Source organism: Haliotis cracherodii, unplaced genomic scaffold (assembly GCF_022045235.1).
Source record: "Haliotis cracherodii isolate W230 unplaced genomic scaffold, xgHalCrac1.p SCAF_11, whole genome shotgun sequence".
Classification (NCBI taxonomy): Eukaryota; Metazoa; Mollusca; class Gastropoda; order Lepetellida; family Haliotidae; genus Haliotis; species Haliotis cracherodii.
The window spans coordinates 7,320,300-7,341,094 of NW_027266266.1; the positions used below are offsets into that span (position 1 = coordinate 7,320,300).

General features: G+C 42.7%; 1 protein-coding gene across 1 annotated transcript in view; it reads right to left on the reverse strand.

The window, feature by feature from the left end:
• The window catches only part of LOC139456166 (protein retinal degeneration B-like), a 165,400-nt gene that overhangs the window by 21,628 nt on the left and 122,977 nt on the right, over positions 1–20,795 (reverse strand). Inside the window, exons 8-12 of the mRNA XM_071237721.1 lie at positions 6,665–6,775; positions 5,444–5,584; positions 4,337–4,508; positions 3,684–3,897; positions 1,661–2,174 (exon numbers count right to left, since the gene is read on the reverse strand). Of these exons, the coding sequence (XP_071093822.1) occupies positions 1,661–2,174; positions 3,684–3,897; positions 4,337–4,508; positions 5,444–5,584; positions 6,665–6,775 (1,152 nt within the window). The remainder of the gene's footprint in view (positions 1–1,660; positions 2,175–3,683; positions 3,898–4,336; positions 4,509–5,443; positions 5,585–6,664; positions 6,776–20,795) is intronic.

The window sequence follows — 20,795 nt, forward strand, 5'->3', positions numbered from 1 at the left end:
GTACTGTTACATGTTGCTCTCTCCAAATGTACTCATACCCGCAAGATTGGAGTATCTTTTTGACACCCGAGGCCCAGTTATTTTTACCTCTGCTATCGTAAAGAATCATCATGTTATAGCATTTCTTTGGGAATCTGGTATTTGGCATTTTAAGCAATTTTATCCAATATTTTATTACTTTTATGTAACTGAATATATACATTGGGTATCTCCCACATTCCCCGTAAACTGTAACATTTGGAGTGTTGGAATTTACTCCTAAAAATCTTTTATACGCAAATAGATGTACCTTCTCTATTGTATCATAGTTCTCTAGGCCCCAGACCTCAGCACCATAGAGTAAAATAGGACTGATCTTAGTGTCGAAAATCTTAGAGAATGTTTCAAAGCTAATATTTCCAAGGGGTTTTAGGTTTTGTAAAATGCCAATTAAAATCTTTTTGGCTTGTAGTGCGGCTTTGTTGCAATGCAGTGACCAAGTAAGTCGATTTGTAAAATGTACCCCCAAATATTTGTAACTTCTTACAACCTCAAGTTTTTCACCTTTGTATAGCCATTTTTCTCGTTTTGATAATTTCCCTCCATTTTTGAAAACTACAACCTTTGTCTTATCGATATTGACCTTCAATTTCCATTTGTTACAATAATACTCAAGTTCATTTATTAACTTTTGAAGTCCAGGTACTGTGCTCGAGAACATAACTATATCATCAGCAAAAAGGAGTAGGAAAAGTTTAATAGTTTCTGGATGGAGTTGGATACCCTCGTTACAATTTTCAGATATTTGTATCGAAAGTTCATTTATGAAAAATGAAAACAGGAATGGACTTAGAATACATCCTTGTCTAACCCCAATATTACAGTAGAAGGAATCAGATAAGGTGTTATTGTTTCGAACACAGACCTTCACATTGTGATATATACAACATAGTAATTTACCAATTTTACTACTGATACCTTGAGATTTGCAAAGGGACCACAACATGTTTCTGTTAATTGAGTCAAACGCCTTAGCAAAATCAACAAATATAGCATACATTTTTTCTCCTTTTCGTGCTAAATATCTCTGTACAAGTGTCTGCAATACAAATACATTATCAATTGTAGAGTATCCATGCCTGAAACCGGCTTGTGCTTCATCTATCTTATTAAAGGAATCTGTCCAAAATACTAAACGTTTGTGTATAATACTGGTAAAAATCTTACTGAAAACACTCAAAAGAGTTATACCCCTATAGTTATTGGTGACATTAGTTGATCCCTGTTTGTCCATATATGAATATGTTTGGTTACACAGTAAATGTTCCTGTGTTCGGATATTGGTACCTTGTTCGTTTGACCAAAGTGCTCTGGGCTGCCGCTCTATTAGGGATCCGTAATGACATATGACAAGGTCTCCTATATTTTCATGCTTAATTTTGAACACTGGTAACAAAAGAAAAGATTAAGAATATTACTTGACAAAAATGCTATAGCAGAAATGTTAAGGACATCTAGATCCCCTTAATTTAAAAAACTTAGCATGACAGCCACATGAGGGTTAGCTGTCAAAACAAAGTGATGGTTGAAAGATTGGAAGTAGACTTGTTATAGCTGCCAATTGGCCAAGCTAGAGCTTCTTTTACTATAATCCAATTTGTGTACAGTACTGGCTACTTACAGTTTTTGTCCTCTCCCGAGAATAACCTCCTGTATGCCAGAACAAGTCCGAGTGGAGACCCACACATGAAGAAATCTGACACATCAAACTCAAACTTCGTATAACTACTTTCAAAATGGCTGCCAGTGCTAGTCCTTCGAGATGCAGCATTTTCACTTTGATTAACGCTTAAATGAGTTGAGTTTTGTCGTGAAGACCCCTGGCGGCGTAACTCCATAAAATCAGGGGGTACGACCTCACTTTTACTTCTCTTGTACCTATCCGTGTGATCAAGAAGGTGAGTGGCATTAGCTTCAGGAGCAAGGTCAGGGTCACTCTGACTTAGCTGTTTCGTTTCCTGCAACGTTCTACGTCCAGATTGTCGATGGTCACATGACTTAGAATCCCCCCCACCCTCCTCCTCCAGGCTGTTGTGACTGCCGTATCGACTTCCACCTCGCATGCTGTGTTGACTGGCGCGAGTCAGGGCATCGTAGGCCAACAGTGAGCCTGTCGAGTCCGCCAATATACAAATCTGTTGAGACAAAAAAAAGACCTTTCATTTGCTTTTAAAATAATATGTGTTAACATTTCAACAGCTTCTCAAAGTCCCTGTCATTATATATTTAATTAAATGAAATACAAAATGTTTGATGCTTTGCTAGTTATGCTGGTTAAGGCCATACTATATAAATCATAGGATTATTTCCCTGCCTGCCTCACTACCAAACACCCTACCATCATCTTATTGTCCCCAAGTACCTTCATATGAAACAAATGTCTCTGTGAGTTCCCTGGTTTCCGTGCTTGAGGTATACCATGTAGGTACTTTCATATTTCGTTTTGTTTGTTTGTTGATTAACGCCGCACTCAGCAACATTCCAGTTATATGACGGCGGTAGTTTCATGTTTCATGGGTGAGGTAGGGTGAAATGGGGTTCAAGATTATTGCACTTATATAGCGAAGTGCACGCATGTGTGTGTGGCTGGATGTACTGGTCTGGACTGATGTCGATTTGTTGTGCTAGCCCACTGAGATACCATGCCCGCAGTTTAACATGAATACCCCACTCAGACACAGTATACTGACTCTCAGCCAGCCAGTCCTTGTTTTAGCCCCTATTGCCGAGCGCCAGACAGGTTAACAACAAGTACCATCTTTTAATGTCTGCTGGTATGATGCTGCCGGGGATTGAACCCCGGATTTTCTGCTTTCCGCTCTACCACTAGACCACGGAGGCTGTCATGTTTCATGGGAATCACATACGTCGACAGTTTGTGTACTCCTTTGATCAGTTTCTTTTACAAAGATAAAATGCCTAACATACATTTTAGATTTGGATGAAAACCTAATCAACAATTTATTGTGGCGTAAGTGAAGCATTTATGGTGAAGGTTTAACTGTTTGTGTGCGTGCATGTTTGTTGTTTAATGCCGTGTAGCAGAGCGTGGAGTCATCCCACAGATGACATCCTTAACATGTCAGCTTTCTGACGGGGTCAACCTCCTTAGTCATGTGGACAAGGTGTCGAATACCGTTAAGGGACTCGGACATTTTATGGCCGCTACGGCTGCACTCAGCAATATTTCACCTGCATGATGATGGCCTGTAAATAATCAAGTCTGGACCAGACCATCCAGTGATTGACTTTGTGAGCAACGATCCACACTGTTGGGGTATGATTGGATGACGCACCATTACCCAAGTCGCCAATCACGACCACTCTTACTACTGGCACAGGTTGTGAGGATCAATTGTAACCCAGAATCCCCATCAGGGTTATTTGTAACAACCAGTGACAAAGCCATGTGTTATTTTCTACTACGTTGCAGATATTGCATAAATAACATACAGGATTAAAAATTGGCACTAGTGCTCCAGTCCTTGCCAAACTGCCCACTAGTTCAGGAATCCTAGAACTTGAAGAAATTTGATCTTTTTAGGGTTTTGCTAGATGTTATCATTATAAGGACTAGAGTGCTAAAACTGTGAGTTTCTATCACTGACATACCTGCATGTTTCTGTGCTAATTAGGCCACTTACCTGGCCAGCAAAGCCCCTTCCTTCATCAGACGAGAGGAATTCCTGAAACACCTGGTTGGCCCTCACGACAGTGGTATTCACATGATCCTGGTACTCTGTACTTGATGATGCAAACAAAGCTATTGCCCCCAACGGCACAAAGTCTTGTGACCATGACAACGTGTTCTCACCAGAGTTCATAGCAGCCTGGCTCTCAAAATGGTATGGACTTAAGCTGCAAGTCAATAATATTAACATCAACAGGCAGAAAACGTAATTGTTGAAATGTGGAATTTATGACATCACGTAGAGTTTAAATAGGACATACTACTCAACTGCCGAGTAAATGTGTTTATTGTTGCTTCAAGCAGTATTCCAGGTATATCACTTTGTGTCAGCTTAGTGTGGGAGGAAAGCCTAAAGTGATGCATGTCTGATACGTTTACCACTTTGGTGAAAACCCACAGCACAGTTATGATGCTGACAAACCTAGAACATAACTGGGGAGAAATGGGACTCGAACACACAATCTGGAATTTCCAAAAGACACAATTCGGCACAGTGAATTTGCGGCACCAGTTAGATGTCTCACGCTGACAGTATGGAGAGAGTGTCACTGGGAGGCCAGGGGGGAGACACTGGCCCCCTTTTATCCCCCTCGCTAGATGTCTCACCTTGACAGTATGGAGAGAGTGTCGCTGCAGACCTGCGGGCTGGGCACATGGCGGAATGCCAGCTGGCCTGATGCTGCATGGTAGTGGGACTGTATCACAGTCTCGAACGTCGACCGCAACGTCAGGAAATCACTTCGCTTTGTGGGCTCCTTACCAGAGTCCAACACACTGCCTGTTGAGTTGAGAAGTGAAATGATTAAGAAACTGTCATAAACCAGAAGATGATACCCATAAAGTTGTACATTTTCTTACTTACTCACCAACTTCTAGAACAATAAGTGAAATTATTGTACATACACACAGTCAGGATGAAGTGAGGCAAGGAAAGAACAGATTTTGTAAAGAGTGAGTGAGAATGATTTTATTCTAGCATACTCAAGCATGCTCCACTGCCCCAATCAGGAATAGAACTTGATTGAAGGCAAATTGATTTGTTTGCGTAATGGAAACATCTACTCTTATTTGATTATGGACTTCATACAAATAGTCTGACCGGAAGGTTGGTTTATTCTGTATTTCAAAATAAACATGAGCAAATATTTCATACAAATTGTCTGACCGGAAGATCGGTGGTTTGATCCCCTGGCAGCGTCATACCAAAAGATGCAAAAAGATGGCACTTGTTGTTACCCTGGCATTAAGGGGCAAAAACAAGGACTGGTCAGCTCAGCTGTGTGGGGTATTCATGTTACACTGCAGTATGGTATCTCAGTGGGCTAGCACTACAAAATCGGCATAAGTTAAACCCCAGTTCACCTCACCACACCCCACCTCGCCTAACCCCACCTCATGTGAACAATAAACTGTGTTTTCTCCATCGGCTACAGATTGTACTTGTTACCCTGTCTGACATTCAGCATTAACGGGATAAGAAGATGTCCCATCCAGAAGTCAGCAATATTCCACCTATATCACACATGCATGTAAACAGTGTTTGGGCAAACAAACCAGTGGCCGATAGCACGAGCAACAGTGTCCCAGGCCACTCTGATCTACACCTAATGTGAACAAACTCTGACAGCTCTTACAACAAACATGGAGTACTGGGGACACATTCTGTGAGGGAACCTGTACAAAAAAGCAGCCAATCATTGACCAGTCACTCACCTCCGTGCAGGACAAGGAAGAGTATTTTCACAGGGCAAGCACCACTTGCTTGCGGATGCGGCAGGTCCAGGGATGATGGGAGGGAGGCATCCACACTGTACATCATTCGGAACTGCTCAACCCGTCGACCAAAGTTGGTCTCTGAAACAAAACAGAACAGCCATTGACATGAGAGCTTGAGACATAATGGTTTTCACACTGAAATCCTTGAAAGTTAAGTTTGTAAACTGGGAAGCGAGAAGCTTCAGTCACCTTCTTACCTCGGCGCCATTCACAAGAAGAACTGTTCTGTCTTCACGAACAAACCTATGAAACATCATTAGGCCACAGCAGAATGTCAAGTGTGGATGTGTCTATCTATAACTTATCGATTCTAACTACAAAGGGATCTGTCTATAGGGCCTTATGATGCCAAAGGCAAGAAGGCTTCACTTGAATGTATGCCAGGTCATTAAGGCAACACTGCTGCGGGGGCGTGTTGCACTCTTTCTAACATTGCAAGGGTAGAGTGTGTGAGTATGGTTTTAAGCCGCTTTTAGCAATATTCAAGCAATATCACGGCGGGGGACACCAGAAATAGGCTTCACCCATTGTACCCATGGGGGTATTCGAACCCGAGCCTTCGGTGTGAAGAGGGAACGCTTGAACTGCTAGACTACCCCACCTTGTCCCACTAGTACTCTGTCACTCAATGTTTGAAATAAGGTTCCTGTGGTCCTTCTGGTTTTCTCCAATAGTATTTGAATCTTGGGACCCCTAAATCTTTAACTTTTAACTTTAAAGCATTGACAAAAGTGCTAAGGATGTTTGATAAATACACATACCTCTACTTCGAACAGTATTTCAGTAATATCACAGTATTTTCCCATTGGCATGAACTGAAGGCTAAATATGTCCACCATTCTGAAGATTGCTGGGGCGTTCAGGTAGCCTAGTGGTTAAAGCATTCGCTCGTCACGCCAAAGACCCGGGTTCGATCCCCGACATGGGTACAATGTGTGAAGCCTATTTCTGGTGTCCCCCGCTGTGATATTGCTGGAATATTGCTAAAAGCGGCATAAAACCATACTCACTCACTCACTGAAGATTGCTGGAGGGGTTGTTAGAGACTAAGGGAGGTAACTCTAATTATAACCTGATCTCAAGTTCTGAACCTCTTCTGGTACACTGTCTCACAGTCTCTGAACCACATTATTTCCTTCTGCACCCTACAGGTCATACCTTCGGACAGTGCATCAGCATACTCGTCCCCACTGGACACCATCTCCATGGACGACGACCGCACCATCCCTCTGCCTCTGTGGCCTTCTTCACCTTCAGCCTCCATCCCCTCTGAAACACAAACAGGAGACATGAATGTGGTGCTGGCGTGGCCGACACTTCATGAGAATTCCTATGCTATAGACAAGTCATACTCTCTGCAGTTATGTAATACAAAGATTAGAAAACATAAGATAGTGACACAATAGATCGCAAAGAACAATGAAGAACGAAGTGGATTATTTCACGATAAAACAATGTTCTATCATGACGTCATTTCTGGAGATTCTAATGTGCTCGCAACTTGACGATGTCATATATTGGAGGACGTTATTTTTGAGAGGGATGTGTCTTGTGAGTTATTCCTTGAGATAGGCAGGGCAATGCAGATAAATGCAGTGGCGGAACGTGGGAACGAGTGGGAATGTGGGAACGATGTGACAATTTGTATATTGGAGAAAAGTTACAGATATTCGACCTGAGGATTGTGAGAATATGCAGGAAATTCCAAAATTAACCCACCAATACTTGAACTTTGCCCAAAGACAGTTTGCACTATAAGACAGTGCTGAAGTGCTGTTCGACAAGACTATTTGTAAGAAAGAGTTGATTTGTACCCGAGTTAGCCAGACATATGAATGAGACACCATAACTGTATCCCCTACAGGCAGCTTAGTATACACCCCAGGGAGTTGAGAATGACAGTTGCGTGCACACTGATCCACTGACCACGGGGATAATGCCACACTCTGAGCATGCTTTAGGGTGTGAGTTGGAAGAGCTACATAATCTCGTCACCCACAAGACATAACATCTGTCAGGGTCATCTTAACCACGTTCCCACATACAAACCTTTCTTTCCATCTCTGGGACTCCATTACCAAATCTACTGATGCAACCTTACTAATGTCTGTGACAGAAGAACTTGTTCCTTTCTCTATTTTTCCCCATGTTGAACTGACATTTCAAATCATCAGAAATGACCTCCACACCACTGAAGGACATGCTCAAGGCACATCTCACTCAGGTCAGTGTGCATTCAAGGCATTCTCCTCTCCCTGAGGAGTATACATTCTTAGCTGAATGTTAATGAGGTGAAATGGGGTTTAATGTCGCATTCAAGATTATTGCACTTCTATAGCAATGTGTGTGGGTCTTCTTGAACTACTCAGGACTGATGGTGGTTTTATAGTACTGGCCAACCTAGATACAACGCCACAGGTTTACATGGGTACCCTACACAGGCACAATATGCAGACTCCATGCTGATCAGTCCTGGTTTTATCCCCTTAATGCAGAGCGCTAGACAGGGTATTTAGGTATGACTTCAGACAGCTTTATCCACTACACAAGAGATAGCCGCCTGTTAGACACAATGACTTTAATCCAACAAGACCACAGCTCATTTCAGACTTATGGTAAATGTGACGTGACAATATTATGAAGAAAATCATGACAAAGATTATCACCGACTGATGGATGTGTCCTACACGTCTTGATAGTGATGACAAATTGGTAAACCTTACGAATAAATACAACTTCCAGTGAAGGTCTACAGCCTCAGTCGGTGACTTTAGCCGCTAGTCTGAGGCTCTGTCCAGTCTTGTAAGGTCATCAAGTAATAGTCCATATACAAACACTAAAAGCAACTGAAAATGATACTTAGAGACAGGTTCGGTGTGCAGACTTCAACCCTGGACAGTGCACAGACCCTACTTTCCCTCACTGTGTCAGACAACAAGGGAAAACATGCATTTCTGGCTGCACTCGACCTCCTGATATCACAGAAATAAGACGCTACACTGTCACCTAGGAGCTGTCATATGAAGATCTACAAAGGTTGCTCAACAGTCAGCAGAAAATCAATTTATCTGAGAAAATCTGAGGCTCAGACATCACCACCTACTGGTCTGTTTATCACACAAGGCATTATGGACGCCTGGTGAGCATGTCCATCCTCCTGAAGAGTCATGCAGACATCAGGTGCTCATTCTTCAGCATCACATGATGATGAAACTGATGAAGATGATGAAGAGGCAACACATACAAGTATATGGTCACTGTCCACATGCACAGTTTAAACACAAACTATTAAGGCCCCTATTCCCAAATAACCCCATTATTATTGAGCAATCGCTTATATCCCTTTCTAAACCTTCACCCACATCAAGGGAAATTTTTTTGGTCATATTTTACATTTGCAAATTAACATTTTTTAATCATTCTTCATATGTTTCTAGGTATGACCCGAGTACGAAATCGGCAACACCGAAAGCGCTCGCTAAATCTACATCATCATCATCATCATCATCATCATCATCATCGTTAAACACAACCCATGGGTTAGAAATTAGTCTCTATCGTCACTAGTCTGCAATAATGATCTGCAACAGAGTTGCCAGATACTGTTGTAGTCCACAAGCAGATGTCAATTATCCTTCCTGAAGTTAACTAAGAACTGGCCTTCAGCAACCCATACTCGTCGAGTACTTGTTGGGTAGCCTAGTGGTTAAAGCGTTCGCTCGTAACTCCGAAGACCCGGGTTCAATTCCCGACATGGGTACAATGATTGAAGCCTATTTCTGGTGTCCCCTGCCGTGATATTGCTGGAATATTGCTAAAAGCAGCGTAAAACCACACTCACGTACTCCCCATGCTTGTCGATAAATGGCAAATAACAGGATGGGGGGGTCTGCCTCGCTGACTTGTTTGAGTAGATGGATGCTCAAGATGTCAATCAATGGAATGTCTGGTCTGCTTATTTAAAGACCGCCGACATAAAGCTGGAATATTGCTGAGTGCGCATTAAACAACAAACAGAACTTGTCTCAGACAAGCAGATTTATGTAAATTTCAAATCTTGCTCAGCAAATTTCATTACACAACAAAGCTTGCATGCTGGAAGACCTCAAAACAGACCAAGCTTATTGCCAAATAACTAACATAACCACAGGTTCCAGACAATTAAAGATATCATGCTTCCATACTGTACATGAAAGGACTAGTAAACTCTTTCTCCTGTACTGGAATATTGCAAAACCATCCAGTAATTCCTCATAAAGTCCATCAAATCAATACGTAGACAACAATCTGATACCATTCTGTATTCCTAAGCACCAGAAAAACTCCACGGATGAAATCTCAGATCAGACATGATGTGGATGTAATCAGCATGCCATGTTTCCCTGATCGTATTATTGGACTCGGAGAGCATCACGGCTCTCCATAAACTAAAGTAACCAGGCAATAGTGAGGGAGTGAGTGAGTGAGTGAGTGAGTGAGTGAGTGAGTGGTGAGTGAGTGAGTGAGTATGGTTTTACGCAATATCACGACGGGTGACACCAGAAATGGGCTTCACACATTGTACCCATGTTGGAAATTGAACCCGGGTCTTTGGCGTGACGAGCGAACGCTTTAACCACTAGGCTACCTGACTGCAATAATGAGAGCGATGACTAGGTTTCATACAAGTCACATACACAGAGATGAGTAAATATTTTTCTTTTTTTTAAAACACACTGAAAGTTAGCCAGGAGTCTGGGGACCATATGATATTGGCCAATATTGTAATAGCATGTAACACAAAAGTTACCTTGATGTGACACAATCAGCCATGTCTGGAATTCCTACAGAAAGATAATCAGGAAAGTAACAATTCTCAGTTTACAAAAAACACCTATCTTTTAGAGTCAGTCAGCCATGTCACAGAGCCCGAGCACCCAATCCCCATGTTAATCCACCCATGAAAATAATGAAGCACTGTCAAGCTTTTTTTATCAGAAATCCCTGAAGGCAAGACAATCAGGAAAGCTATAACTGTTTCGAAAAAAGACATCTGTATATGAACATGAGTGAGTGAGTGAGTTGGGTTTAACGCCGCTTTTAACAGTATTACAGTTATATCGTGGCGTGTCAGCTTAATGTGGGAGAAAGCCCGAAGAGATGCAGGTCTCAGACGTTTACCACTTCGGTGAAACCCACGAGCACGGGTATGGTGCTGACAAACCTAGAAACATAATCGGGGCAAACCGGGATTCGAACCCACAATCATAGGTTTCTGGCGTGCCCAAGGGACGCAACTCTGCACAGCGAATCTCGGCGCCTTAGACGACAGGGCCACCTGTGCCCCCTATGAACATGAAGAGAGCATTGCAAATAAATAATGTCAGATTGTATCCCTCTCTTCAGTGTGGTTGGTTATCGGGGATCCAGTAGAAGTGTCCGTGCCCTTGCTGACACTTGCTGAAAAAGCAAATATTCTTAATTTCTGAGCAAAACAGGTCCCCTGTTCAATACCCCTGACTTGGTCCATCAATACTCAAATCAATCTGAAACTACGCTGATGTACTGAATACCGGGTGACACATCCATCCCTTTATGAAAAGAAAACCAGGAGCTGAGTGACTGCCTCTCTCCCAGTTCCCACTGCTACAGAAACACACATCCTCTTCCTGGGATGACTACACTGCTGTCTCGACTGTGGAGATACACACTGACCATGGCTGCAGTGATAGACTAGGCTAGAGGGTACAACTGCTGTGGTAATAATCTTGCTACCGTATAAATCCTAAATGAATCATGCTGAGATAATTCCCAGAAAAATGATAATGAGAGAAACTAGAGTTTGCTGGTAAGCCTATGACAGAGATTCAAGTGATGGACATGACTTTTAAAAACTGATTTTTTTTATTATAAAAAATACATTTGATAAATTCTAAAACACTATTTTGGCTTACACTGCATGATTTAATGCTGCATATACTTTGTATAAACTCTAAACAATACTTTACAAAACAGTATGAAAATTATGTAATATATTAATATACATATTAATAATTAAGTTGTTTAATGACAAACTCAACTATGTATGGAAGCCTATAAATAATCTCGTCTTCACAAGACAAACCTGTGATTGATATTATGAGGAATGTTCCACACCTTTGGGGGGACCCGTGAAGATTCCGGGGTAAAATAGGTCTTCAGCAACCCATACTTGCCGTAAAAGGCGACTATGCTTGTCATAAAAGGCGACTATGTTTGTCGTAAAAGGCGACTAATGGGATCGGGTGGTCAGGCTCGCTGGCTTGGTTGATACATGTTATCGATCCCAATTGCGTGGATCGATGCTCCTGATGTTAATCACTGGATTGTCTGGTCCAGACTTGATTATTTTACAGACCGCCGTCATATAGCTGGAATATTGCTGAGTGCAGCATTAAACAACAAACAAACAAATCCTTTGGGGTACAGTGACACACAATCAACCACGCCTCGTCATCTGATCCACGAAATCACCTCCTACATACAAAGGTTTGTTTGGGTCACTTCTAACCAAGAATCTCCATGGGGTTATAATTATTGAACAGATGAGTAATGAATATCAAGTTAGGGGAGGAGTTCACTACTATTGCTACAGGTCCAAGTCTCCATCATGCCAGAACATCTGGGTTAGAATTAGTCTTCAGCAGCCCGTGCTTGCCATAAGAGGTGACTGACAGGATCTGGTGGTCAGGCTTGCTGGCTTGGTTGATGTGTGTCATATATCAATTGTGTGGATCAACGCTCATGACGTTATTAAACACTGAATTGTCTGGTCCAGACTCGATTATTTACAGAACAATGACATATAGAGTCAAGTTCCGTTAATCCGACATTGTTGGTTGCATATAATTATGTCGGATTAACGAGTATGTCGGATAAACTAAATTAGGTAGTATCAGCGTTTGTGATCGAAAATCGGACAACTACATAATGATTCAAACACGTAATAAAAAAAAAGATAAAAGGAAAAATTCATATTGTTATGTTACATTGTTAGCGGAATATGTTTTCTTATCATGCAACCTCTAAAGTCTAACACAAAACTACTGTTACGGACATTATGACTGATTCAAAATACTTTTTAAAGCATAGTCTGGCATGGAAGTTGCCAATTTGAAACAAGTGCCGCAATACTTAAGACTTCCTGGTAGTAATTTCATTGGCCGATCAAAGTTTGCAAAAGGTCATTCTGACGTGACCCGTAATGGAATGTCCTCAGCGAGAACTTGTATCCGATTTTAATGAGACCGAGGTAATCTAGGCATGTGATTTATCCCGTTTTCTTTATTTAAGGCAATAATTGTTTATTGTTACGCAAGTTTATCTCTGCAGCCGTTGAAATATGCAGCTATTTGCCGACTCATTTCGCATATAAACACGGGTCTGTGTACTCGCAGGCAGACGACCACAGAGTACGCTGAGCACTGTGTCGGATTAACAAGACTGATTAATATGTGATTTCAGCAATTCGTTGCAAATTAGGTGTGTCAGAGTCTTAGTGCAAGACTGTCGGATTAACAGGTCTAAATAGCACTGATTTAATCGGTTCCCATCCTTAGTGTCAGATAAAGCTGATTGTCGGATAAACAAGTGTCGGATTAACGAGACTTGACTGTAGATGGAATATTGCCAAGTGAGGTGTTAAATAACAACAACAAGATTCCATCATGCATTTATTGCATTATGTTCCACACCATCCAGCCACACCATCCTGCCACACCATGCTGCCACACCATCCTGCCACACCATCCGGCCACGCCATCCTGCCACACCATCCTGCATCCGGCCACGCCATCCTGCCACACCATCCGGCCACACCATCCTGCCACGCCATCCTGCCACACCATCCTGCCACACCATCCTGCCACACCATCCTGCCACGCCATCCAGCCACGCCATCCTGCCACACCATCCGGCCACACCATGCTGCCACACCATCCTGCCACACCATCCTGCCACACCCTCCAACCACACCATGCTGCCACACCATCCTGCCACACCGGCCATATTATCCGGCCACACCATCCTGCCACACCATCCTGCCACACCAGCCACGCCATCCTGCCACACCATCCTGCCACACCATCCTGCCACACCGGCCATACCATCCGGCCACACCATCCGGCCACACCCTCCTGCCACACCATCCTGCCACACCATCCTGCCACACCACCCGGCCACACCATCCTGCCACACCATCCTGCCACAACATCCAGTCACACCATCGGGCCAGACCATCCTTCCACACCATCCTGCCACACCATCCTGCCACACCATCCGTCCACACCATCCAGCCACACCATCCAGTCACACCATCCATCCACACCATCTTGCCACACCATCCAACCACACCATCTGGCCACACCATGCTGCCACACCATCCGGCCACACCATCCGGCCACACCATCCTGCCACACCATCCTGCCACACCCTCCAACCACACCATGCTGCCACACCATCCTGCCACACCATGCTGCCACACCATCTAGCCACACCATGCTGCCACACCATCCTGCCACACCATCCTGCCACACCATCCGGCCACACCATGCTGCCACACCATCCTGCTACACCATGCTGCCACACCGGCCACACCATCCTGCCACACCATCCGGCCACACCATGCTGCCACACCATCCCGCCACACCATCCGGCCACACCATGCTGCCACACCATCCTGCCACACCTTCAGGCCACACCATCCTGCCACACTGGCAACACCATCCAGCCACACCATCCTGCCACACCATCCGGCCACACCATGCTGCCACACCATCCTGCCACACCATGCTGCCACACCAGCCATGCCATCCTGCCACACCATCCGGCCACACCATCCTGCCACACCATCCGGCCACGCCATCCTGCCACACCCTCCATGCACACCATCCTGCCACGCCATCCGGTGACGCCATCCTGCCACACCCCCCATGCACACCATCCTGCCACGCCATCCTGCCACACCCTCCATGCACACCATGCTGCCACACCATCCTGCCACACCATCCTGCCACACCATGCTGCCACACCATCCTGCCACACCATCCTGCCACACCATCCGGCCACACCATCCGGCCACAAGTCTGTTGCAGCACTTCTGTTTGACAACCTCCTTGTACAGGAGTTCCAGCAGAGATCATCACGACAGAGTTACCTTCACATCTTACGGCCTCATGCTGCCAGCAATAGATAATTGATTGTATCTCATCTGACGAGCCTCATCTCTTGAAGCATGGTGTTTCATTATTAATAACAGGAGCCCAGTTCCATACGCACTTCTAAAGCATCAACAAAGCTCAAAGGAGGGCCTCTAAAACTTAATCTCTTCTGAGGAAAGTAATACTGGCACGATGGTCTATAACAAGATTCCTTTACAACTGTCTTGTTTGATGTAGTGAATATCATGATTCTGTCATGGAAGTTAACATTATAAATATTGCAGTGCTGATATCCCTATCAAAGCATAACAGTGTAAATATTGCAGTGCCTATATCAAAAGTAGAACAGTGTGTGAATGTGCTATTAAACTGCCTGTGTCAAGACATGATATCTCTCATAAAGACCTCAGTGAACATACTTAACCAAACAATCTCCCCAAATCCATTCTCATCCCATTATAAGCTCTAGAACCACTCTGAGATTCTGAAGATTCATCAAAGATAAATACTTCAATTCAAATTTCGGGCTAGAATGAGTCCCACAACCTATGCTGGTTGTAACAGACAAGTAAATGGATTGGGTGGTCAAACTTGATGACTGGTTGTCTGCCAGTCATCGACCCTGATGGCAAGGGGCCTGGCTGAGAATTTTGTCGTTTTGTTGTCGGTTTCAGTCAAATTACCAAAGTTTGTTTGTTTGTTGTTTCACGCCGCACTCAGCAATACTCCAGCCTCAAGGCAGCGGTCTGTAACTAATCTAGTCTGGAACACAATCCAGGGATTAACTACATGCAACATCATGATTATTTTTTTATTACACAAAGTACATTTGATAAATTCTAAAACACTGGGACTGAGTAGCAGTAATTCCAAACTCAACAATACGGCGAAAATGAGTAAATAATCTTATCTTCACCACATGATACAGTGATCTACGCAAATGGGTTACGATGACATGCTCAACCAAGTCAGCGAGCCTGACCACCTGATCCTGTCAGTTGCCTCTTACAACAAGCATGAAGACCAATTCTATTCTGGATCTTCACAGAGTTTGGTACCTGAGCAGTATATTGCAATGATACTTAGGCACTGTTCAAAGTACACAAATTGGGTCAAGGCAGGCTTTATATACCATAAAGATGTAATGAAGGTAAAGTGTATGACTTTACCTTTACATAGAAAACAACATACACTAATGGCTTAACATACTGTCTGTCAATGGGTGATCTTTCAGAATGGGCACAGACAGATTGCGCATTAAAATGGTCGATTAGATGTTTAATGTTTGCCCTTCTAAAACAAACTGTGAGAATGGTGCAAGGACATGACCTTTAATAACATGCATACCTGGGCTCTCTCCCCTCTTGTCCTTGAACATCAGGCCTCAAAGTTTGAATTTTTACCAAGTAGCCATATGGCTACAAGTATTTTATTTCTAGTTAAAATCAAGAAGTCAAGCCAATATTGTAGGTAGCCAGAGCTCCAGATAACCTTTTGAGCAATTGAGTTTTTACTTGAAGGTTTCTATTTTAATTGGCTTATTATATTTTTCATTGAGTAAACAATATTTTTTCACTCATCTAATCATCACTCTCTTCTTGTATTTTTCCCCAAATGAGCTAACATTTTGAGATTTCACCAAAAATAAAATTATGTTATTTCGGTTCATTGTCAACTTTAGGAAGAATTATTTGCATGTATAATTATTAGCAGACATGTTTTCCATGATCAGCTGTTATTTATTTTTGTGTCTACAGATGTGTAGCTATAGAATTTAGTCGCCACAAGATATTTATCAAAGTAGTCATTTGGCTAGCTCTGAAGTTTAGACAGTAGACAAACTCAAATTAAGGTCGCATTGGCGACCGTTTTAGTCGCAACTTTGAGGCTTGAACATCCAGTGTATTTGTAGTGCCATTCTGCTAAAGTGTCCTGGTCTCGTTCACTACCATAGCATCATTTAGGAAGAGACATCACGATCTCAATCTGCCCAATGAGTCAAGATATTAATGTATCGGGGAAAGTCTACTGGTTCACAGAGCAATCAAAAAGTAATTGTGATGCCAGGCCATCCATTCTTGAACATATATATTTAAGTAAGTGGTACAAGAACTTTGCCGAATTTGGACCTGTCCAGCATCTCCTGGTTCACAGAGTAATCATACAGTGATGAAAATATTACAATGTCCATCTTGACCACACAGATTTATGACAGTGCTGTCTGGAATACCAGTCAAACTAATCTTCATGATTAAACACGTGTACACAATTCTAAAATGTCATTGATATCCTAATAGACATTTAAGCACTGCAGGATGTAGTCATAAAAAGGTTTGTGACGATCTTAGCCCTGCAATGACTTGATGGAACAGGTCATGGAGTCTCATGGAACTTGTAGTTAACTAACATTTTTAGTCCACTAGTCCTTATCATGTTATGATACGTTAACTCTAGGGCACTTTGGCAAAGGCTATAGGAAGCGTGCCTATTTCTATTTCAGAAACGTGACAACCAATAAAGAGAATGTTAGTGCTGCAACCATCAAAGCTCTCATATACATGTTCTTACAAATAGTTCAACAACAATCACAGTTCAACAACAACTTAAGGAAACTGCGCATGGAATTCCTTTAGAACCCACTCATTGGAATCTGCATTTTTACACTACCCTGAGAAGGCAAACACCACCCAAGATATTTGTGAGTGAGTGAGTGAGTGAGTGAGTGAGTGAGTGAGTGAGGTTTTACGCCGCTTTTAGCAATATTCTGGCAAATATCACGGCAGGGGAAAACCAGAAATGAGCTTCACATGTTTTACCCATTTGGGGAATCGAACCCATGTCTTCGGTGCAACAAGCAAATGCTTTAACCACTAGGCTACCCCGCTGCCCTCCAATATATTTTCTTAGCCTGATGCATCCAGATACAAGAGTTGAGTTATCAAGGATTCACTGTACGTATATTTGATCTTGTATGGTACAAGGATATACGAGGAAGGGTTCGCTACGCTGCCCAGACAGTATTGATTTTCTCACTTACAGTTCCACAATGTAATTTGAGTTTTGACATACACCCAATTGATTGTGACCCAAGGACAAACCTCACTGGCAAATTCTAAGGGTATCTTGTCCTGAAAAAATGAATGGAGAGGTGTTAATTTTCTGAAGGTTCTTTGCTATGTTTGACATAGTCATGGACCTGATAACAGACAAATTGGTCACTATTTGTCTCCCGACAGTCATTAAACATTTACTGGGATTGGAAGAGCTCCAACATCATGACGAGAGCGGTAAATGATACACCATAATAGAGGCAATTACTACCAAACAGCCATGATAATGAAGCATTGGTAGAAAGAGAACTATTAACATGCTGACACATTTTGACTGATTTTCAACAATCCTGAGTTGCAGTAGAATTTCAAAAGCTACTTTTCTGAAATCAATAATTAAGCCAGTTGATGTTTTTATTCTTAATATTCTCAAAGTGGTCACCTACAGCCATGGTCAAGTATATGTATGATTGTATATGGTCATGTCATGTTTTATTGTGACCTGGTAATATATAGTCATATGCCCTGTTTACTGGTGACCTGGTGATATAAGGTCATGCCCTGTCTACTGGTGACCTGGTGATATAATTATGGTTATGCCCTGTTTACTGGTGACCTGGTGATATATGGTGACACCCTGTTTACTGTTGACCTAGTGATATATTGTCACACCCTGGTGACCTGGTGATATAAGGTCATGGCCTGTTTACTGGTGACCTGGGGATATAAGGTCATGCCCTGTTTACTGCTAACCTGGTGATATAAGGTCATGTCCTGTTTACTGGTGACCTGGTGATATAAGGTCATGCCCTGTTTACTGGTGACCTGGGGATATAAGGTCATGCCCTGTTTACTGCTAACCTGGTGATATAAGGTCATGTCCTGTTTACTGGTGACCTGGTGATATAAGGTCATGCCCTGTTTACTGGTGACCTGGGGATATAAGGTCATGCCCTGTTTACTGCTAACCTGGTGATATAAGGTCATGTCCTGTTTACTGGTGACCTGGTGATATAAGGTCATGCCCTGTTTACTAGTGACCTGGTGATATAAGGTCATCCCCTGTTTACTGGTAACCTGGTGATATAAGGTCATGTCCTTTTTACTGGTGACCTGATGCTCTATATGGTCATGCCCTGACATTCTTAACTTCAAACACTGTAGTCACATGTAGAGATATTTCTGACATATCTCAACCTAATCAACAATCTCATCAACCAACCCTATGTGAATATATAATAAACAGTTCATGATCATGATATGGCCAACTTCAAGGGCAATGTGCCATAAACCTATAGGGCTCCATGTGAGTTGAGTCACAAATACAGCCAGTTATCATTGTCATAAAATGAAACGTCGTTAGGATAAGGACGAATGTGCCTATAAAGTCTGATGAAGACGTTTCCCATAACATGATAGAAACTATAACTCAACATTTACAGGAAGGGCTCTATTCCTGGGTATCATTTTTGTGCACAACACAGGCTCCATGTAGGTTCTTATCACAAAAACAATACAGTAAATAATCTTCTATTGACCAGCCTGGCAGGTCATGTAGGCGCACTGCTACTTTAATATCTATAAACTATTCTGGTGCGAGGCAGGGGGATCCTCATCTTGCGATATAAAGGATTTATTGATGCAGCAAAGGAAGGGCTGCCTAGCAACAGTTAAATAGAAAATACATCAAATTCTACATCTAATCTATCACTGCAATAGAATGTAGTAACTACCATCATGAAGGATATTGTGAGACAGGGAAAAACTCCTTTATACACCCAGCAGGAAGGATTTATGACATGGCGCATGCTATCTATTGTTTCATCACTATTCTAAATCCTTTTTATTTTCAGCTTATTCCAAAATGTGCCCTGTTTATCGTTTCTCTTGTTTTTGTATTGGTAAGCTACAATAATGTTGAACAATTAATTAATTCAGAACGATACTTCATCAGTCTGTTACAAAAACGTTTTGAGTCAACAAGCCTGAAACTGTCCTTTGGCATCATTTGAGGTAGAATTCAGTATTTATATATACTAACAAGAGTCCCATAGGGTCTGTATCGCTCACCTGGATATTTACACAATAATGACAAAATATACACCTGCATTGTACATGCATATAATACTGTAAATATTTGGTAATTTTGACTCTGTCAGCATTTAAAATGGGTGGATGGCAAATCTGACAGCATGAACGTGTACTTCTCTAGATACAAATGTAGCATAAAGAGACTGAACCGTTTCCATGTTATGATCCAGGATCTAAGTTTTTCCAGAGGCAAGGCTGGACCCCAGGGCGAATCCTATTGGCATTAATGTATTATTCTCTTCATAATAATGTATACAATGTATCTGTTTATCATAGGGCATGGTTTGCATGTTATGGTCAAGGTTCTAACAACTTTGGGAGTGCCGGACAGATGGACAGTGTGAGTGAGTGAGCGAGTGGGGTTTAACGCCGCTTTTAACAGTATTCCAGTCATATCACGGTGTATCAGCTTAATGTGGGAGGAAAGCCTGAAGTGATGCAGGTCTCAGACGTTTACCACTTCGGGGAAACCCACGAGCACGGGTATGGGCCTGACAAACCTAGAAACATATCCGGGGCGAACCAGGATTCGAACCCACAATCATAGGTTTCTGGCGTGCCCAAGGGATGCAACTCTGCACAGCGAATTGCGGTGCCTCAGACTACAGGGCCACCCGTGCCCCCCGACAGAAGGGCCAGTCCTGGAAGCATATATGCACTCCTCTCATTATACTCAGCAATTGTACATACGGTTATACGGTGGGGATCCTAACCATCACCCAGTGAGCTAATAATAAGTGCATTTATAATGCACCAGATTCCATTCACCAAGTGGATGCTCATAGCGCTACACTATTATTACCCGGTCAATGGATCAGTGAGTACTCGATTTTCATTCTCAGCTACCTGGGGAGTATACAGTCCAAAGCTGCCTGTATGGCGCTAGAAGATAAACAGCCACATTACCATCTCATCCTACCGGGTACCCACTCACTGCTGGGTGAACAGAGGCACTTTTCGAACAAAGTCACT